General features: G+C 42.4%; 2 protein-coding genes across 6 annotated transcripts in view; one reads left to right on the plus strand and one right to left on the minus strand.

Annotated features, from left to right (window-relative positions):
• TUBGCP4 (tubulin gamma complex associated protein 4) overlaps positions 1-6399 on the minus strand; it is a 32859-nt gene extending 26460 nt beyond the window's left edge. For 2 of the 3 annotated variants that reach the window (XM_036444316.2, XM_036444308.2), the window contains exons 1-5: positions 5840-6399; positions 3924-4052; positions 1823-1945; positions 1394-1447; positions 396-452 (exon numbers count right to left, since the gene is read on the minus strand). In XM_036444316.2, the coding sequence (XP_036300209.1) occupies positions 396-452; positions 1394-1447; positions 1823-1945; positions 3924-4052; positions 5840-5917 (441 nt within the window). In that variant the 5' untranslated portion in view covers positions 5918-6399. The remainder of the gene's footprint in view (positions 1-395; positions 453-1393; positions 1448-1822; positions 1946-3923; positions 4053-5839) is intronic. The other variant, XM_036444323.2, reaches the window with a different exon arrangement.
• Positions 6400-6432: 33 nt separating this feature from the next.
• Positions 6433-19377, plus strand: ZSCAN29 (zinc finger and SCAN domain containing 29). 3 transcript variants are annotated; one of them, XM_036444270.2, is made up of 6 exons: positions 6433-6798; positions 7272-7706; positions 8185-8389; positions 10389-11087; positions 13729-14199; positions 16168-19377. In XM_036444270.2, exons 2-6 carry the CDS (start codon positions 7389-7391, stop codon positions 17034-17036), a joined length of 2562 nt encoding a protein of 853 aa, XP_036300163.1. In that variant the 5' UTR covers positions 6433-6798; positions 7272-7388; the 3' UTR covers positions 17037-19377. The 3 variants fall into 3 exon arrangements, with proteins under 3 accessions (XP_036300163.1, XP_036300154.1, XP_036300172.1); XM_036444261.2 differs by having other exon boundaries at positions 6433-6786; XM_036444279.2 differs by having other exon boundaries at positions 6433-6765.
• Positions 19378-22188: the final 2811 nt, after the last annotated feature.

Raw genomic sequence — 22188 nt, forward strand, 5'->3', positions numbered from 1 at the left:
GACAGCCCCCCTGCCAACATGCATGAATTTCGTACGCCGGGCCTCTAGTATTTAATAAGTAATAAGCATGTGGGTTTTATCCAATGACCTAATTTTCATAAAACTGTCAACACCCTAACAAGAAACTATTGCCTTCTTTTTTCCTAAGAATTAACTTTTAGTTTCTTCTTAACAACAGTTTCCCCCCACCTCTGGACCAGAAGGTACTTAGGGGCAAGATCATAGTTTATTTTTGCATTCCTGACACTTAGCATAATACCTAAGCAAATACTGTTACATACATACACATACAAACTACTAAAATCTAGAGTCTTCAGAAAAGAATGTAAGGCAAAATTAATTCAGAATATTTACTTGGTGCTTACTGGAGCAAAATGAAAAAGAATAGTTCCCACCTTTTGACTTTTAATTTGTTCGACTACAACCATCACAGAGGGAAAAAGGAGCTGGAACTGCAAAGTAGAGAATAATTAGGAGGGTCTATAATCAAATACAAGGAAAAAATTACTTCAGGAAATACTTTTGTTTCTAAATAATCCCACTAAACGAAGATGGCAATACCATAGAGCAGCCAAGATCCGATATCTTTATTTTTTTGTTAATCCTCACCCAAGGATATTTTCCCAATGACTTTTAGGGAGTGGAAGGGAGGAGGAGTAACAGAGAGAAAGAAACATCGATGTGAGAGAGACACATTGATGGCCTCTTGCACTCGCCCCAGCAAGGGCCGGGATTAAGCCTGCAACCAATTTATGGGAATCAAATCTGGGACCTTTCAGTCCCCAGGCTGATGCTCTATCCACTGAACCAAACTGGCTAGGGGAAGATCCAATATTTTAAGGCAACTTGATATGAGGTTGGTGGCAAATAGAAAGAGAATGGCAGATAGAAGCAGTTTCTATTTCTGAGACTAGCAAAACTGTTAATATTGAGGTCAATTTAACTGTTAATATTGAGGTCAATTTAGAGCATTAACATCAGACATTAAGTTTTAACTAAATTTGGAGCTTCCAAACAGTTCTGATCTAGGAAAGCATACGAAATACAAACTGTTGGGCTATTTTAATTGAGAAGGAAAAAAGTTCTCAAAAAATTTCACAAGTTGGCTGAAACCGGTTTGGCTCAGTGGATAGAGCGTTGGCCTGCAGACTGAAGTCCCGGGTTCGATTCTGGTCAGGGGCATTTGCCTTGGTTGCAGGCACATCCCCGGTGGGGGGTGTGCAGGAGGCGGCTGATCGATGATTCTCTCTCATCGATGTTTCTAGCTCTCTATCGCTCTCTCTTCCTCTCTGTAAAAAAATCAATAAAATATATATTAAAAAAAAATTCACAAGTTGGATGATTTTAACAATATCAACATATTCCAAAGCATTTTATTATTTGAGCAGCATACCTGATCTAAGGAGTAGTTGACATGTGATATGGAGAGATGGGGGTCAGCCAGGAACTGCAACAAGAAACACTGGGATTAGAGCTCCATACAAAATATTTCAAATCCATTTGACCTACGAAAACTAGAATGAAATCTAAGAATGGGCTTCGTGTTAGTTTTAGGCTATTGAGAACTGATGCTTTATAGAAGATTATTAATTCTGATTTTCAGGTGATAATAAAATCAAAGCTAGAGCTCTTCTTACTCAAGAACCTTTGCCACGAGCTGCACGCCACTTTCATCATGGCTTGGACAATCTCAGAGAATACACTGTACTCTCCAGCCATGTAGAAATAGCTGACCACCTGACCATATCAAAAGGCATTTCAAATTCATAACATGCCCTACTCTTCTGTTCCAGAGGCGTTGTTCCAATATCTCCTTTCTTACCTCTTGTTCCAAATCAAGCAGTGCTTGTCGATAAGGCTGCAAAACAGAGTCCAGACCTGTGCAGAAGGCCCTGAGATAGATTCCATGTAACCCACCTTGGCCCTGCTGCGATGGATGGTGATCCTGAAATCAAACAAAGAAAAATCAACTCTCAGCTCAGACCTTGAAACGCTTTATTTGTGGTATTGTTTTTGTTTAAGTAATTCTGTATCAAAGAAGTGCTTCAGTGAGAGAGAAGCCCAACTGAAGAGACAGATTTTGAGTTCTGACCTTTTAAAATGTGTTATTTCAATTTTCTAAGCAGCCCAGATGTTACAACCAGGTGGTACTTCATATTGTTAGTGGAGATTTTTCTACAACTCAATTTTAATCTTATAAATTCCAGCTTAAGTCCTTTTGGTGGTTTACCACTGTCCAGAATAATATTTAAACTCCCCTACATAGCATTCTGGCCCTTACCTCTCTACAAAATTATTTAACTGTGTGTATTAAACTTCACATCTTCATTTCCAAACTACCCACAGGTCACCAAATGTACCTTGCTTCTATTTCTTAGTCCTGTGAATTTGGATGTGTTCTACAATACTTATAACTGTATATTCATCTTTTTTTCTTCTTTTTGTTAATCATCACCAGAGGTTATTTTTTCCATTGATTTTTAGAAATTGTAGAAGGAAAAGTGAGAGAGAGATAGTTTCCCATATGCACGCCTGGTCGGGGCTAGGAATCAAACCTCCAACTTAGGTACATGCCCCTGATTGGAACTGAACCCCTCAGTGTGCGGGCTGACACTCTCATCACCGAGCACACCGGCCAGGACTGTATACTCATCTTTGGGAAAATATCTTCTCTTCCTACAGGATCCAACTCAAGCATCTCTTCTCTGCAAAGCCATTCCTAACTCTCCCCAGGGAGTCAATAGCTCCCCCCTTTGTTGCTTTCATAGCATCTTTTATTAGTGCTGGAATTGTACTTTTGACCCTAGACCAACAGCTTCATGAAACAAGGTCCCTCATTTTATTTATCTTTGTGCTTTAGCTCCTAGCACAGTTCTTTGAACACAGAGGGAAATACAGGGAGTCCCCAAAAATGTATACACACTCTGAATAATATTCTTTCAACTGGAAAACAATCATCACTGATTCAGTTACACAATTCAGCAGTCATATATGTATTTCAGAAAGGAAAAGAGAGATAAAAACATCAATGATGAGAATCAGCTGTCCCCTGCATACCCTCTACTGGGGATCGAGACCACAACTTGAACTTGTGTCCTGATTGGGAATCAAACCATTAACTCCTGGTTTATAGGTTGATTCTCAACCTCTGAGTCATATCAGTCAGGAGATTTGACAGTTTTTTTACTTACCATGAAGAAGAATTACAGATTGTTAAAAATAAAGAGAACATTAAAATATCTCTTTAAAAAAGGTTGAGTGCCTACTACATACCAGGTATTTCCCATGAATTACCTTGTTTATTAATCTTCACAACCTTATGAGATACTTACTATCTATTACCCTCATTCTATAGATAAGGGCCTTCGTTACTGAGCATTAGGTTACTGCTGAGCAGTCTATGGCCAGTGAATGATGGTGTGGGGCACAAAATCTTGACCTCTATATTGTATTATTTTAAATTAATTCATAAAATAGATACTATTTATTAAGTACTTATTATGTGCCAAGCACTTTCTTTGGTTTAACTCTTATTTACAATTTTAAAAAATGAAGCTGAAAGACTTTAGTTGCTTGCCTCAACATGACTAAGATAGAAGCAGAGTGTCAAATGAATTTGAAATAACACTTCATGTTTTCACCTCTGGAAGTGGGACTCTGGTCCAGCTCAAAATAATTTAACTCAGGCCTCTTAAAACTCAGGCAAAACATATGTGCTCTTAACACCAATCTGCCTAATTAATCCCTGTGTATATTTCCTCTGTGTGCAGGGTACAGTCCCTGGGCCTTCACTTGAGTAATTCTAGTGATGAGAAATTCATAACTTCTTATGACTTATTTCACATGAATTACCAGTGGATTCACTGAAAGCTAAACATAGCTCCCGCCTCGGAGGTGTACATCCCCTGAGATCAGGAACTTACCTGCTGCTGCACATGGCTTGTGTACTGTTCAATGAACTCAGTGAAGCGGATATAATCTGTGCCCAGCCGGCAGAGTCGGTTCAGGACACTGGTTTCACTGGGATGGAGAAATGGGAAGTCCTGGGACACCTGTGGGAGAGGAAGCAGGCTGAACATACTGATGCTTGTGATTCATCGCATGCCAGTCTTTGAGGTGCTTCAAATGCTCTGTATTACTTAGTGTTTCCTTTCTCAAGATGCCCATTTAAGATTGGTTAAGTTCTGGATAACAAAAGTATTTCCAAACCACTACAAAGGTACTGTTTCCCACCCCGACCTAATGAATTTTTTACTTGAATAAGTGGTAACACATGGTAAAGAATTCAAAAAAGAATACAAAACGGTGTACATTAAAAATAAGTCAACTTCCCCTCAGAGGTAGTTACTACACCTGTTACTTATGCAATATTTTAGGCATGTTCTTTAAAGATAGTTTTTTACTTGGTTGCAACAAAGTTATTTTTAGCAAAGTGTTTAGCAAACTCCCAAGGTTTCTCAAACATACTCTTAGGATTTAGAAATTCTCTATGAAATTTTAAATCACGTTTTCATTTCAATAAAAATGTAAATAAATGTAGCATACTATAACCTGTAAAAGCAACTTTATAACTGGGCATATATATTTAGTATACATATTTTTATTCCCATGATAGCCCAGTATGCTATATAAGGTTACACAGCAGTTCAAGTAGAAAAAAGTAGTGGGAAAATGTATTCATTCAACCCACATTTTCAAAATATACACAAGAGTGACAATTTTAGTCATTTTTAAGTGTACAGTTTTTGGCATTAAATGCATTCACATTATCTTTTTACTGTTATCTTTTTACTTCAGATCATAAAGCACACACAAATACTCCTATATATGTTCCTCCTATATGCCTGGTGTTGTGCTAGTTTTACAAGGGAAAATAAATAATAACAAGAGGAACTGCTTTGATTTATAGGTTTTATAGACAAGAATGTTTATTTTTCTGCATCTCTCCAGCCTATACTGCCAGTTCTTATAGGAAGAGGCATGACTGTCATCAAACAAAGTTACATACAAATCTTGCTAATACCACCATGACATTCTGAGCTTCAGTTTGCTCCTTGGTCAACTGGGAGCTAACAATACCTAGTTACTAACTTATCGAGAGGGTGAGATAACATTATTGAAAGCAGAAGTAGACGAAAGTAGAGGAGATACTGGAGCCAGACAGACCTGGGTTCAAGACCAGGCTTGCTCATTACCAGCCGCGGGACACGGGGAATTAATCTGTGATATGAAGATGGGTGGTTGAGAGTAAATTAAATAATGCATATTAAATTAGATATTAGCCTTTCCTCTTCATCCATTCCTGGTTACATGAAGGCCTCTTTCCAAATTCTAGTGCTGAATTTACCGAGAAAGGGGTTTTGACAGAAACACATTCATTTTTTCATTCAACAAAACTGGCTGAACCCTTGTTGCATGTTAAACGCTATGTACAAAAAAACAAACAGAAAACCAAAAAAAAACACCCCACAAAACGTTATGTAGTTGGTCTAGCTTTCAAAATTTAAAAAAGTGTAAGCGTGAAATGCGAGAAAATGCCTCCCTCACTTTTATATCCAGTTCCCCAGAAACTCTCGCTCAAATTTCAACTTCAGGCCCATTGGAGTCTCTCTCTCCGTCCCCAAGGCGGGCCGGTGAGGGCCCTCGGCTCCCCGGTCCAGGCCCAGCTCCCTAACCACGCGTCCGCCCCACGCGGCCCACGGAGCACCGCCCTCCAGGCTCCCGCCCAGGACACGCCCCGCCCCAAGGCCCCGCCCTCGGCCCCTAAACCCCGCCCCTCGCACCGGCCCAGGTCCACCCGCCCATTGGGCGCCGGTTCCCGCGCCGCGGCGGGACGTACCTGCAGGCCGCTGCGCTTGTTCCAGGTGAAGATGGAGCCCGGGTACCCGCTCAGCGCCAGGAGCAGTTCGTGGATCATGCCCGTGGCGGAGCTCGAACCCCTTTATACGTCGCTCCTTCCTCCGGCGCCCTTCCAGGCAACCATGGAACCCGAGGCTCCGTTCTCTACACGCGCCCCCGGGATCGACGGCTCCTCCTGAACCCACTCTCCGGGACAATCAATAGCCGCGGGGGCAGCGGCGGGGAAGCGAGGGCGGACGGGGCGCCGCGTCCCGGAAGTCCGGCGCCGGCGGGACCGCTCGCCCTCCCGCTCCTGCCCCGGCTCCGCGGGAGTTAGAGTCGCGGCGGCGGGCTTCGCGCATGCGCCCTCTGGGGCCGAGTCACCCGCACGGACTTCCGGTTCGGGAGCTGGACTGGAAGGCTGGGGAGCCGGGCCCGGGCTGACCTCGGGGGCTGAGGGTGGCCCGCGGGCCGAGGGGCGAGTGGCCTGAGGGACAGCCCGAGTGAGAGACACTCCCAGGAGTGGGCTGGAGGGTGCTCTTGGGCACCTTAGCCCAGTAGAAGGTTTTTGTTTGTGTTTTTTTTGTGTTTTTTTTGGGGGGGTGGTGGTGGTGCTGACTGCACCGCGGCTCTGAGAGTGACCTGGCCGGAGGCAGCGAAGACAAAGGCCGGAACCCCGCACCCGCCGCTCCCGGAGCTGAGCTCCGCGCCCGCGAGCCCCGCAGCGCTCGGATCTCCTGGCCAGCGCCCGAGCTCGTCCTCAGGAGACCCATGACCGCTGCCCCCTCGGGCTCCCTTTTCCCCACCAACTCGGTGCAGCTCTCCCCGAGCTCGCCGGCCCTCGCTTCAGGAGCCAAAACCAACCTCTCCAGTCGGGAGGTGTCCCGTCAGGAGTTCCCGGATAGTTGCTGAGCGGTCCCTTCTGCTGTGAGGAAAAGCAAAGACCCAGTACTTGATTCAGTACTTGATTTTTGTCTGGGGTGGGGATTGGCAGTTGTGGAGTCCAGGGGCCGGGCGGACGCAGAGAGCCTGAGGGCGATCAGCCGCGGCCCGCTGGACAGAGGCTTGGTGTTGCCTGCAGCAGGAGGGTGCCTTGCTTTAGCTCCTGAGCTCCAGGTCTCCCGTACGGTTCGCACTCACAGTGTAACCTTGGCAGAGGAGCTAAAGGGGATCAGAATTGGGGGTGGGGAGGGGGAAGAAGAGCAGACTTATTTTCTTTTCTCTGCTGTTTTGCCAGGCTGCCCTGGGAAGTCGCCCGGAAATGCAGCTTCTGAAAGTTTTCTCTCCATGCTCAGTTTGGGCTTGCTATCCTGAAGTTGGTGCTCCCCCGGATGGCCACATGGAGCATATATATGGGAAGTCAGGCCAGCTCTGGCAAGACTTTAGACATATGAATATATTCCTTCTGATAGTGCCATCTCTCTCTACCCTAGGAAAAAACGCTTCCCTAGAGAGACTCACCTGCAGGTGGTTCTCCGAGGACATGGGAAGATAGGTGTGAGCCCAGGAACCCAGACCCTTAAGTGGAGGGAAGCTGCTTTCCGCTGCGAATGATGGCCAAAGCTACTCAAAGAGGGAATGGCCCTAACTCGGAGACCCTACGACAGCGCTTCAGGAAATTTCATTACCAGGAGGCAGCTGGGCCCCGGGAGGCGTTCAGCCAGCTCTGGGAACTTTGTTGTCGGTGGCTGAGGCCGGAGGTGCGCACCAAGGAGCAGATTGTAGAGCTGTTGGTGCTAGAGCAGTTCCTGACCATCCTACCTGGGGAGATCCAGAAGTGGGCCCAGGAGCAATGTCCGGAAAGTGGTGAGGAGGCTGTGGCTCTGGTGGAAGATTTAGAAAGAGAGCCTGGAAGACCGGGACGTTCGGTGAGAAGGGAGGGGAATTCACAAGTGTGTGACTGGGCAGGGGCAAGGATAAGGGGCCAAATTAAGGTGCAGGCATTTTAAAGAGGGACACAGTCTCCCTTGGTAATGCTTATCCTTCCGGTCCCGGAACAGGTAACGTTTTCAAATACAGCTTATCTTGGAGATGCTATCTGGGTGTATCGTTGCTACCCTGTCATTATGAGTTATTCATAGATTCCGTTTTACTTAATTGGGAAGAAAGGGGAGTTATGTTTTAGCTGGTAGTGGGTTTACTATTTTGATCTTTTCCTTCTGGAGTTCCAGCTGCTCTAAGCTAACAGTAATGGAATCAGAATGACTCCTTTGGCTATTACCACCACCAACCACAACGCTAGCCATGTCCCCGAGGGATGGTGGTCTTTTTTGTGGGGTATTAATCTCCTCTGGGAATGCCCCTCATCATAACCTTGCAGTGACCATTAATGGGGGTTGTTTCTAGGTCACAATCTCTGTGAAGGGGCAGGAAGTACGCTTGGAGAAGATGACACCCCTGAAATCATCACGGGAGTTATTAAGTGTTCGGCAGGAGTCAGTGGAACCTCAGTCCAGGGGTGTACCCAAGAAAAAGAGGGCAAGAAGCCCAGTCCTGGGACCACAGGAGCAGATGAACACAAAGGAGAAGCTCAGACCTTTTCAAAGGAGCGGTGAGGAGTAGATTCATATGGGAAGATAGGATGCCATTCCAAGTTGGGAAGTGGGGTGTGGGAATAGTGAGTGGGAAAGGGATTTCAGGAATGAGTGGTAATGATAGAATATGTGGTGTTGGTTACCTCCGGAAGGCAGATAGTTTAGCTCTCTGCTCCAGAAGGTATTCTTATATTTCCTCTTTTGATAAGTCTGCCAGAGCAGGGTTCCTTAGTTTTTGCCAGAACTTTGAACGAATATATTTCCTCTTGGTAATGATAATACTAGGTCATATTTCCTAGATAAAATGTATTTTCTATACTTGAAGGTACATCTTCCTTTTAATCATTTTCCTTTTACAAAATAAACCGAATTTGTTTCTTTAAGCTTTTCCTCAGATGCTCCATTATTCTGACATACTAAGTTTTTGTTACTTTCCCTTGGAAACTTTAAGTTCTACAGATATGTCAATTATGGAGAACTAAGTTATGTATATTATTCTAATAAGGGTCTGATAGGTTGAGGCAGAGTAAGAATTTTACTTCAGAATTTCACTATTTTCTTTCAGTATAGCTCAACTAATTATTTAATGTTATTGTTCACCTGGTAATTCCTAGGACTCTCATAGCCTTCCCCATTGTCTTTGCGTGTAGTACTTATTCTTGTACATGATTTTGTAGAGCTTGTTTTTCTTCTTTGTACTCTGTAGAATTCCATATTGTATGATTTTTTTCCTTGATCATTTCTTTAACTTGTTGAGGTTGTTCTAAATTTTGACTTTATCATTCAGATGCTAAACTTCTCAGCCTGCCTTCTTTGGTCTCTAGTCATCCAGATGCAATCCCTCAACCCCCCACATAGGCTTGTAGACTTAATCAGTTTGTGAACACATACCATGTGCTCAACACCTTGTAAGGCATTCTGCAATGGGAAAGATGCCTATCCTCAAAGAGCTTATATTGATAATATGATTGAGAACATAATAGCAAACATAAATATGTGCTGACTGAACTGTACTGAAACAATGCTAAATAATAACTTGTTATTGTGTGAGCACAATGAAAGTTTGATGAGTGGAAGATGAAGGAGAGCTGTAGGGAAGATTTCATGGGGACATTGGCAAATACAGCTTGAAGAATGGGTTATGTTTGGATAGGAGGGGAAGAGCCTGATGTGGACGGTGCATAGTAGGCACTCAGGTTACGATCCAGCAGTATATAGAGCTAGGAAGGACAGTGACTGCTGCAGATAGCTGGGAGTGAGAAGATGAGGAGCCTAGACTTGGATGGTGGCAGTAGGAATAGAGGACATACTAAGGGAAAAACCTTTAGAACTTGGTGACTGAGTATGAAGGAAACAGATGCGTAGAAGATGATTTCTACTCTGTTTCCCTCCCACTTGAAATCTGAGTTTAATTTTCTAGCCCCAAGTGGAGAAATTTAGGAGACAGGAGGTAACTGTTACCAGCACTGCCATGACCTGCCTACAAGTGGTCAGGAGGGCTTGGGAGCAATTTGGAATAGAATTATCTGCTCTGAACATACAACAAGCTTTTCTCTCATCACCCTGTTCTGGAAAATAAATAGTTCTCATTTTTTGAGGTTTCATGTATTTCCCCCATTTTCTTTAACACATTGTACTTTCTGAAAATATTTCCTTAGACACTTTAAAAAACTATATATTTTTTTTTAATTAATTAATTTATTTTTTCTTTAGAGAGAGAGGAAGGAAGAGGGACAGAGAGACAGAAACATCGACGAGAGAGAAACATTATCAATTGACTGCCTCCTGCATGCTCCCTTCTGGGGACTGAGCCAACAACCTGGCATGTGCCCTGACAAAGGAACTGAACCTCCATCTCTTGGTTCCTGGGTTAATGCTCAACCACAGAACCATACTGGCTGGGCAGACATTTTCTTTATTAGCCTCTTGGATAAAAAAGGCAGGTCTGAACTCAGATATTTTTTTTTCCTGATCAGTCCAAATTATGACATCCTTTGTTTGCTTTCCTGCAAGCAGGGTTTCCATTTCCTAAATCTGGTGTGGTCTCCAGGTTGGAGCAAGGAGAGCCTTGGATCCCAGATCTGGGCTCCAAGGAAAAGGAACTCCCAAGAGGCAGTGTCACAGGAGACAGACAAATGCATGCTGACCTGTTACCATCCAGGAGAGAGAAAAGCAGCTGGGTGGGTCAGGATCACTGGGGCTTTGAGGATGAGAAGGTGGCAGGTGTGCACTGGGGCTATGAAGAGACCAGAACTCTCCTCGCAATTCTCAGTCAGACTGAATTTTATGCGGCTCTCCGAAACTGTCATCGAAACAGCCAAGTATATGGGGCTGTGGCTGAGCGGCTCCGGGAGTATGGCTTCCTCCGGACCCTGGAACAGTGTCGGACCAAGTTCAAAGGTCTCCAGAAGAGCTATAGGAAAGTCAAGAATGGCCACCCACTTGAGACCTGCCCCTTTTTTGAAGAGATGGAAGCCCTGATGAGTGCTCAGGTCATTGCCCTGCCCAGTAAAGGTCTGGAAGAAGCAGCCTCTCACTCTGGCCTGGCAAGCAGTGATGCTGAGACTAAGGAGCCAGAGCCCGGGAGTTGGCAGCATGAGGAGGGAGCAGAAGAGGCCACAGCAGAAGAGTCTGACAGTGATGAAATGGGTGAGAAAGCCACCCCCCCGGACCCCAACAATTCAACTGCACCCGTCCTTTACCGAAGCCCAAGTGGTAAGCAGCTTTTATTCTTGGGGTTTTGGGATTAGACTTGAGTTATGGCCTGGATGTGGAATCATGAAGCTTAAGGTCATCTGCCAACTTTGCCAGAGAACAGAGAGGCACTTCTCAATGCCATGTATATTTCATTCTGTGGGAAAGTCAGATAATAGAGTAGGGAATAATTTTAGTTATTTTTAAAGAAATGCAAATTCAAGAAAGTCCTGAAAAGGAATATTATTGCTTCCATTTTTTTAAAATATATTTTATTGATTTTGTACAGAGAGGAAGGGAGAGAGATAGTTAGAAACATCGATGAGAGAGAGTCATCGATCAGCTGCCTCTTGCACACCCCCTACTGGGGATATGCCTGCAACCAAGGTACATGCCCTTGACTGGAATCGAACCCGGGACCCTTCAGTCCACAAGCCGACGCTCTATCCATTGAGCCAAACCAGTTTCGGCTATTGCTTCCATTTTTAAAAATTAAAGTTTTTTTCTGGTGCTGTATAATAAAAGCTTAATATGCTAAGGGTCTGGTCATCCATTCAATCAAAGCGTAATATGCTAATGATATGCTAAGGCCACTCAACTGCTTGCTTTGATGTGCACTGACCACCAGGGGGCAGACAGTCACCTGGTTGATATGACCTGCACTGACCACCAGGGTCAGATGGCAACTGGTAGGTTAACTTGCTGCTGGCGTCTGGCCAATTGGGACAGAGCAAGACAGGCTGGACATGCCCTGGAGCCCTCCTTGCAGTCCCTCCCCAGCTGGCCAACCTTCCATGTCCCTCCTGGCCCCGATCATGCACCGGTGGGGTCCCTCAGACTGGCCTTCACCCTCTTGCAATCCAGGACCCCTTGGGGGATGTCAGAAAGCTGGTTTTGGCTCCATCCCTCAGGCCAGGCTGAGGGATCCCACTGGTGCACAAATTTGTGCATTGGGACTCTAGTTATAAAATAATTAAAGTTTGAAAAAAACTAGGCATTATTTTATCTTTAAGAACTAATATTAAGAACTTTATATGAAATGGTGCTTTATCTTTTACTCCCCCAAATCTCAAAGTCAGTATGTTCCTTTCTACTTCCAATAGCATAGTGAAGGATTGCCCAAAGTTAGGGATTTTCTGAGTCTCCCCTATTAGATTCACAACGCACACTGGCATTTTAAGAGAAATGAAAAGTCCTGCAGTAAGAAATCTTGTTTAACACTCTATGTTGAAATATCATTTGCCTGTGGAAGTTTTTTAAGTATCCTTTATTACTGTTAATGTATTTTTTACAACCATGTTGTTATGGAAAGGGCACCAAAACACCAGTCAGGAGGCTTTGTTTCTGACCCTGATCACTAATCAGCTGAATGCCCTTGGCCAATTACCTGACCATTTCCAAGTTTGTTTCCCAATCTGTAAAATGGGGAATGGCAACAGGACTATATCTCTCAGATTTAGTTCCACTGTGAACAGTGATCTTTTGCTTCCATTTCTTAAATTATATGTTGATGTTACTTTAGTTCTGTGCTATTCCTCCTATCTTCTACTTTTCCTCCCCTCCCCCCCACTCATTCTCCTCTTTTGTCACTGGACTAAATGTAAGTAAACCACAAATGTGGCACATGTGCCAGCTGCTATAATTTTCATTATCTTTTCATCCTTTCCACCGCTTTTTCTGTCTTCTGATTCTTCCCCCACACTGTTTAAAAAATTTTTTTGAGGATATTACAGATGTCCCCATGTTCCCCCTCCCCTTCTTTACTTTTCAGTGAGTAGATGGTAATAGAAGTAATGTAATCGCTAGCTGGCTCTCAAGTGGGAAGAAAATTCTTTGATCTCCCTTCCCTCTACCTTGGCTACCTTCAGGGGCGGGGTCTGTAACCTCCTGAGGAAGCACTGCCCATGGGGCCTGCAGCACCGCACGTGTTCAGGCCAGGAGATGCTGTCGCTCTGCTCCCTTCCTCTTTCTGCCAGTCCTCTCCTAACAACAAGGGGCATGACTACCAGGTCCTTATCTGGGACCTTTCAGGTCTTTGCTGAGGGCTTGCTGCTTTTTTTTTCTTTTGAGATTGTGGCAAGTGAGGAAGGGTCATAATAAGAGTTTAGGCAGTAGTATGATTTTAACCTGTTAACCGGGGAGTTCCCTTTTTAATTACGCAACGTACAACGGGCGCATACTCTTTCACTAGGACATGTCAGTACATCACGCCCAGTGGACGTAATTTTATATTATTATTTTTTCATTTATACTTAATTAAAATAAATGAAATATATATTTTTTCGTTTATTTATATATAAAGCACAAAGGAAAATACACAATTACAAACAAATAGAAAAAAATACCAACAAAAAAATGGAAACATCGAATTAAAAAATTATAACTTTTACAAACAATTATAAAGATTACAAAAAATATACTGTCCCTCTCAGGGCGCAACATATATTTCAAGGACGTATTCATACGTCCTACCCGTTCCCAATATTGTTTACGTTTAACGTATTTTTAGGTCCCACTCGGTTAACAGGTTAAAGAGACTATTTCTTGGGGTTTTTAGTCATTCTGTGGGAAATTTTCAAAGAATGTTTGAAAGATGCAGATGATATAATTAAGGAATTGAGGCTGTAAAACCCTGGTGCTGAAATTACTCTTCTGGTGGCAGGTGTACACTGGGGCTATGAAGAGACGAAAACTTACCTTGCAATTCTTAGTGAGACTCAGTTTTATGAAGCTCTCCAGAACTGTCACCGCAACAGCCAGTTGTACGGAGCAGTGGCTGAGAGATTATGGGAATATGGATTCCTTAGGACACCAGAGCAATGTCGGACCAAGTTTAAAAGCCTACAGACCAGCTACCGGAAAGTCAAGAATGGCCAAGCACCAGAGACCTGTCCCTTCTTTGAAGAGATGGATGCTTTGGTGAATGCTCGGGTTGCTGCTCAACTCAGTGATGGCCAGGAGGAAGACACAGCCTCTTGCCCCATCCAGGAGACCAGTGAGGCTGAAACTGAGAAGCAAGCTGAGGAGGCAGAAGAGGCCTCAGAAGAAGATTCTGAGGATGATGAAGAGGATACTGAGCTACCCCCAGGGGCTGTCATCACGCGTGCTCCAGTCTTATTCCAGAGCCCCAGTGGTAAGATTCTTTTACTTCTTAAAGTCTAAATAGCAAAGGGGAAGCAGTGGGATTAAGGAAAAAACATCATGAGATTGAAGCCTCTTAACACCCAGCTGCCATGGGGTCTTCTTGTGACCACCCATTTCTTCCCCACGTGCTGTCTATTGAAGCATTTTAGTGAGGGGAAGTAAGTTACTCACTTGACTTGCCTGAATCCAAGATGGTTGCAAACTTTGTAAATTTGTTATCATCTATATGTGAACTGCTAGGTGGTTAAGCAGTTTACCTAGCAGGGAATCGGAAAGTTAACATTTCCCAGTAGCATTCATGTCCCCATTACAGGATGAAGTTGATTTTAAAAGTTCGTTCTCGTTTGTTGTTCTACTTTCAGCTTATATACCAGCTGTATGTCTGCTTTATCACATATTTGGAAATCTGCTAACAACCTCTTTCTTTAGACACACTTATGCAAAAGTCTGAGATTTCTGAAAGAATTGACCTTTGAATCCTAGCTGCTGTATTATGAAGAAAATACTTCACTATGGCTTCCCTCCTGGGAAAAATAATTTTGATTTTGGAGTATTACATGTACAGGGGTGGCCAAAAGTAGGTTAAGTTACCAACCATCATACCTAAAAGATAAATTATAAATAAGGATATGAAATAATAATAATATGACTAATATAAATAATACAATAATAAATAATGATATAAGAATAAACTGATTTGCATACTTACAACTATAAACCTACATTTGCTCATCCCTGTACGTGAATCTGGACTCTGTTGGTTGTAAGTTGAGTAACTTAGAACCTAATCCTGAAGTTTACTTATCTATGAAGACCTACCTCAGAGAGTTGCTATAAATAAGGTACCATGGTGAAGCACTTAACCAATGCTTGCGCACATGGTAAGTATTCAATAAAGAGCAGTTTTCTTTTCCAAAAGTTCTTTAGATCAAGATTCTTTAGGCTTGTTCCATGGAACATGAGTTCCGTGGGGATATTACTATATTCTACTGAAAAATGGCTTCTAGGTTTAGGAAATGCTAAATACCCCTCATGGAGGATCACAAAACATTTACATATTTACGGTTCTGAGGTTTCATTTAATCTGATGAACCTCTATTTCACAGGCATATCGTAAGACCTGGATTCTAGATAGAAATACTGCTGAGAGGTAGAACACAAACTGACACTTAGCTTTCTTTTGCTCTCAGATTTAGTCCAGGAAATTTGGGATCCAGAGTTTATCTGAAAATTCTGTAAATTCAAACTAAAAATTTGCACGTATCTGCAAGTTCGTTCACAAAGGCTGGGCCTGGGGAGCCCGGCATTTGGTTCTCAGCTTTGGCTTTAGAGTAAGTGCGTTTGGAGCATTTAGTGATTAGCTTTCCATAGGTAGAGAGAATGTTTTTAGTGGGACACTTCTTAGCACATTTCTTCTCTCAGAAGGCTCATTCTTTGGAAGACACCAAGTTGTTTTCTACCCTATTTTTATTCTCAACATATACTGGAATTTGAGCAGAAGGGGACACATATAACTTTTGGATATACAAGTTTCCCAGAGTTTTCCTGGACATTCCCTCCTAATCCCTTTAAGTTACTAACAAAGAACATAAACTAGAGTACCATAATAGCCTGTGAAGAGGAAAAAATATAGCATTAGAAAGTGTCTTTCCTGTATAAACGTGAAAGTTTAAAAAAAAATCAGGCAGGTTTTTCTTATTACATTGAGAAGATTTTCTGAAGATCCTGGATATTCAGGAAGAATTAAAAGAATATACTCAAGAGCCCTATATAGATGAGAAATGTGTAATGGGCTATGAAGTAGAAAAGTAAACACTAGAATTTTAATAGATCGTAATTGTTTAGGATCTAGAACCCCCTAATTTTTATCTTTAATTATCTAGTGTGACACTTACTTTACCTTGGCAAAGAATCATTGAGGAAATGGATAACTTTAAAAATTATATTCTCATGCTAGGTTTTGAGGCTGGATTTGAGAATGAAGAGAATCTAAAACGGGATATTTCTGAGGAAGTACAACTACATAGGACATTACTTGCAAGGTCTGAAAGGAAAATTTGCCGGCACCTTAATCATGGTAAAGGCAGTGAGACTGAATGTAGATCAGGAAGACACTGGGAGAGGACCCCAGGAGAAAGAAGAAGAAAACCCACACTCCCAGAGAGGAGTTTGAATAAAGTTTTAAGTCATCAGAAACCTTACTTGGGAGAGAAACCCAATAAATATCTTAGATATGGCAAAAGCTTTGGTCCAAACTCCCACCTCATGCATCAAATAACACATCAAGTGGAAAACCCATATAAATGTACTGACTGTGGAAAAAGCTTCAGTCGGAGTGCGCGCCTCGTTAGACACTGGAGAATCCACACTGGAGAGAAACCTTATAAATGTCTTGACTGTGGGAAATGTTTCCGTGACAGTTCAAATTTCATCACCCATAGGAGAATCCACACAGGAGAAAAACCATATCAATGCAGTGAGTGTGGAAAACGTTTCAACCAGAGCTCAAGCCTTATAATTCACCAGAGAACCCACACAGGAGAAAAGCCCTATCAATGTGAAGAGTGTGGAAAAAGCTTCAATAACAGTTCTCATTTCAGTGCACATCGGAGGATACACACAGGAGAGAGACCCCACGTGTGTCCTGACTGTGGAAAGAGTTTCAGTAAGAGTTCTGATTTGCGTGCACATCATAGAACCCACACGGGAGAGAAACCCTATGGGTGTCATGATTGTGGCAAGTGCTTCAGTAAAAGCTCTGCTCTGAATAAGCACAGAGAAATCCATACACGAGAAAAACTTCTGAAACAATCAATGCCTACATAAGCCACTGAGTATCTATTAAAAAAAAAAAAAAAGTAAAAGAACCTCAATAAATGTTTTGAAATTGTTTGAAAAGTCTTTCAACGGTGGTGAGATCCATCTCCTATCTGTGCTCAACTAGCTTAGGAAGTACTCTAGGATTTACCCCACAGTGTGTTCCAGTTTCTCCTGGGTCAAATTCCCAAGGAAGTCATCTTAAGAATGAAAGGAAGATTTCAATCCCGCTCCTGTTTTCTTAACAGAGACACAGCAGTAGATCCTCTAACATGTACCCTTTTTTGCTCCTGTGATTCAGCAGCATTTCAGAGAGAAGTTGTAAAACTTTTCTCATTAAGTAGGTCTAGCTCTTTATACAGTAATGGGAATACAAAAAGGAATGACTCTTCCTTTTTGTCCACTTAAGCCTATGCCCAGTATGAAATACAGATGGTCCCCAATTTACAATAGTTGAACTTTGTGATGGTGCGAATATGATACACGTTCAATAGAAATTGTCATCTAAGCTAAGCTTTGATGTTTGGTATTTAAGGACATTTTTAACTTACAAATATTCCACTCATGATGGGCTTATCTGGACATAGCCCCATCATAAGTAGGGGAGCCTTTATATTTGTCATGCACACTCTTCATTTGCCTTAAGGGAGAGTTAATGTCCATCTTGATTCTCACCTGGGTGTTCTATATAGGGGAACAAAGTAAACCTTGTATAGATATTGCAGTATAAACCTTGGATGTCTTAGTTTCTTTCAAGTCTTATAAGATCTGGAATAGAAAAATTCTCCATTTACATCATCTAGTTTAATTTTTTTCTGTCCATTTCATCTGAATTTCATGTGTTCCTTGGTCCAGAAGCCCAGAGAGCAAGGCAACTGGGTGTGATGATTGGGAAAGCAGTTAAAGCTGCCAACAGGGAATTCTCTATATCCTACACACTCCAAACATGTAGTCTACTGTAGGTTCACCATGGGTGCTCAATACTAACCTACAAGGAGCAGAAGCCACTGCCACATTGCCATGGATTGGCAAAACGGACCAAACCAACAACTGTTACCCTGAATGGCAAGGAGGACAGATGATCTTTGGTCAGTTGAGTCCAGTACACACACACACATGCATATATTCAACTATAAATCTATTGAAAAGCAGCTTTTTAAACACAAGTGTAATTCTGATCTTTATAATAGAATAGTATTACATTAATTGCCCGTATTTTCATAGTAGTATGATGAGTCCTGTACAGCACAAATAGTCCCTATCCTTACAATCTAAAATGGACAAAAAAATAAGTACACATATATAGTTGCAAAGGTTTAAAGCTAAGTAGTAACAATGCATAAATGTTAAGATCTAATATATTTGAGTTTGCTGTCAAAATATGAGGTATTTGCCTTTTGTTCAGGGAGTTTTCAGAAAACAGGAGGTATTCAAAGGAGGGGAGATTATTGGGTAAATTAGGATGGGATGAACTTTCTAAACTGCTAAGTGGATGAGAAATAGGAACACTGGGGAGTAAGTGTATTGTGCAGATGGAGCAGAGGGCAAATGAAAGACTAAGAAAGTTTGGATTAAGGTGGGAGCAGCACAAATTTCAGGATCAGGGCTGTGCAGAGGACAGGAAAGAATTGCCTCTGGTGAAACATGGAGTGCCGGAGGCAGATCAGGAGGTGATGCTCCCATCATCTGTGTTAAATCAGGTGCTGTGCTGTAGTTATTGATAAGGAAACAGCTGGTACTGGAGAAGAACGAGCAATTGCAGTGACTAGCTCCTTTGGGAGACGAAGGTCAGAAATTGTAGCTTGAGAAGATACTCAGATGGTTAAGTCAGGAAAGGGAAATGTGAACAGATGGCCAAGGCCTAAGATAGGTAGCTGTTTCATATTCGCATTTAATTCGAGTTCTGTGGCTGGAATGAAATTGGGGAGAGGAATATTCTGCAATTCATAGCTTACTGTGTTAGATGAGAGATGAATTAGGGTTCTGATGTTGAGGGGTCCTAGTACAAAGAATCTAACATTTATTAGAAATTAAAGGGAGATGGTATCTTAATTATATTACCTAAGCAGACAGGAACATATAAGAAGCACTAGTCTGAAGCAATGCTTCAGGATCTGATTTGACTTAATGTTATGTTTTTTTAAGTAAGAGGTTACTATATTTAGTATATTCATGTATAGTCTTGTGGGAAAGCACTGATTGGGGTATTAACATATATGAATTCTGGTTCCAAATGTCTTATGTGTAAGACATCCTGCTTCCAATTCCTTTTCTGTAAAGTGGGATAATGTTTATACCTTAATATGCCTCTCAGGGATACCATGTTAATAAAGATTATATCTATAAAGTACCCAGTGTTTCTTCAGGTATGTTTAAAAGTATATATGTGCAAAAACAAACAAAACAAAAACCAACCCACACCACATATATATGTATGTGTATATTTATCTATATATATATAAAACCTAAGTGACTATCTGACTGTTCAGCTGTCCATCTGGGATGATGTGCACTGACCATCAGGGGGCAGATACTCAACGCAGGAGCTGCTGAGCTGCTGTGACATGGCAGCTGTGGTTCTCAGGTGATGCACACAGAACCAGAGAGGAGGGAACCCGATTGCAGGGTGTGTCACCTGAGAACTGGCCTCTTGCAATCTGGGACCCCTTGGGGGATGTCAGAAAGCCAGTTTCAACCCAATCTCTGTAGGCCAGGCCAAGGAACCCCACTGGTGCACCAGGCCTCTATAAAATATTTTACTTGAGCACCCCAAAATCAGGATATATTATTAAGAAATCTGGGCATGGCACAAATAGTGTTAAAACAAATTCAACAGGTTGCTTTTGTGTAGTGAAAAAAATCTGGTAGAAAGTATGCTGTTTAAAACATCTGCAACTTGCCGAAGCCGGTTTGGCTCAGTGGTAAGAGTGTCGGTCTGCAGACTGAAGGGTCCCAGGTTCGATTCCGGGCAAGGGCATGTACATTGGTTGCAGGCACATCTCCAGTAGGGGGTGTGTAAGAGGCAGCTGGTCGATGTTTCTCTCTCATCGACGTTTCTAGCTCTCTCCCTTCCTCTCTGTAAAAAATCAATACAATATATTAAAAAATAAATAAATAAAATAAAACATCTGCAACTTTGGCTATCCACTAGATTATATATATATAAAAGGCTAATATGCAAAATGTCCCCTCAGGAGTTTGACCAGGAGACCGGGTGTTCGATTGCTTACCACCAAGGGGCAGCACAGAATGAAGGCCCTGGCTGGCAGCTGGAAGGCCCTGATCAGCTCTGACACCAGCCAGGCCTAGGGACCCTACCCATGCACAAATTTTGTGCATCAGGCTTCTAATACACACACACACACACACACACTATATAATAAAAAGGTAATATGCAAATTGACCGAGTGGCAGAACAACTGGCATGCCTGTGGACCCTCTCCCCGGCCGGCCCTCTGAGCAAGCACTTGGACCCCAATCAGTCACCTGCAGACCCTCACCCTGGCCAGCCTGCTTCTGATGGCCCTCATTGGGCAGGCCGGCTGGACCCCACCAGTGCACAAATTCATGCAAATTATGAGTAAGTTGTTGGTAGGCAGAGATAAATCTTTGCCTGCCTTTTAAAAAATATATAGATTTTTATTGATTTCAGAAAGGGAAGGGAGGAGAGAGAGAAACATTAGTGACGAGAATCACTGACTGCCTCCTGCAAGCCCCCCACTGGGGATGGAGCCAACAACCCGGGCATGTGTCTTGACTAGGAATCTAACTGACTTGGTTCATAGGTTGACACCCATGAACCATACCAGCTGGACTGCCTTTTTTTTTTTTTTTGGCTCCCTGAATGGGGTTACTAGAATAATGCCTATCTAATCTTTGTGTTCTTGGTTGAGAAACAAATGAGAATATGGTAAAAGAGAAATTAGAATGAAAAACCTTGGTATCTGAGTCCATATCCATTAGGATCCATCATAACAGCATGGAGAAAGAGTCTTACTTTAAAAGGACCAGGACCAGCCCTCAAGATGAAGAAAATGTGCAAAAGGAATAGGGCAAAGGCAAATTCTTACTGGGGGAAAATAAGTTCACCTTAAACTAGTGCACAAACCATTATGTGCTACCCATTCCTAAAGATTTAATAGTTTTCAAACATTCTAAGAAAGAGAAACCAAGCCCTGTTGGGGAGCAAGATAATTTATGTACCTCTTTTAATACCCACAAGACTTCTGTGGGGATAGATTTGGTGGCAAATGCAGCAAAGGAAGCAAGAATGTATTAGCTGGAGCTGGGCAATCGTATTTATTCCCATCAGTTGTTTCCCTAGTGCTGTTATTTCCCTCCGCCCCATGTTATCGTTAATCCTTTTATTGCTTTTGCTCTATGGCCAAGGTCATATAACTTAATAGCAAACATATTTTCTGTGTTGCTATTTCTCTTTTACTATAATCTTTGAGTGTAGATGCTGAGAGTTGTCAACTCCAATGAGAACTATTTTTATGCTGACCATGTAGGGAAGGTGAAGATAAGATATGAATGTAAGGATGGATAAATTCTCTCTCCATTATTTAATTCAAAATCTAAAACAAAAACTTTACTCCTATATACTCAAATATCCAGTGAGATACAGGTCTCAAAATTTTGACATATAAAATGTTATTGAGTATTATCTGATATCATAGTGCTTAAAATAACAGATATTATATAGAGATATTTCAGTTAGTTTAAATTCCTCCAACACCCATCATGGGCTATTTCAGAAACAAAACTTCGGAACAACAAAATCAGATTAAAGGCTGAAAATAGGGAGTGGAGGTAGAGTGAGGAGGGGGAGGTGTGTGTGTGACAAAAAATAATAAAGGCTGGAAATAGAAGCTTAAAGTACCCTACAGCTCGCCGAAACCGGTTTGGCTCAATGGATAGAGCGTCGGCTTTGGGACTGAAGGGACCCGGGTTCGATTCCGGTCAAGGGCATGTACCTTGGTTGCGGGCATATCCCCAGTGGGGGATGTGCAAGAGGCAGCTGATCGATGACTCTCTCTCATCGATGTTTCTAACTCTCTATCTCTCTCCCTTCCTCTCTGTACAAAATCAATAAAATATATTTAAAAAAAAAAAAAAAAGTACCCTACAGCTCAATGAGAAGTGTCTGGCTGGCATAGCT

The sequence above is a fragment of the Pipistrellus kuhlii genome, unplaced genomic scaffold (genome assembly GCF_014108245.1).
Source record: "Pipistrellus kuhlii isolate mPipKuh1 unplaced genomic scaffold, mPipKuh1.p scaffold_m20_p_1, whole genome shotgun sequence".
Lineage (NCBI taxonomy): Eukaryota > Metazoa > Chordata > Mammalia > Chiroptera > Vespertilionidae > Pipistrellus > Pipistrellus kuhlii.

Coding starts and splice junctions, on each gene's coding strand:
- ZSCAN29 (XM_036444270.2), top strand. CDS start 7,389: ATGATGGCCAAAGCTACTCAAAGAGGGAATGGCCCTAACTCGGAGACC. Junction 11,088..13,728: donor CCTTTACCGAAGCCCAAGTG/GTAAGCAGCTTT, acceptor TTCTGGTGGCAG/GTGTACACTGGGGCTATGAA. Junction 14,200..16,167: donor CTTATTCCAGAGCCCCAGTG/GTAAGATTCTTT, acceptor TTCTCATGCTAG/GTTTTGAGGCTGGATTTGAG.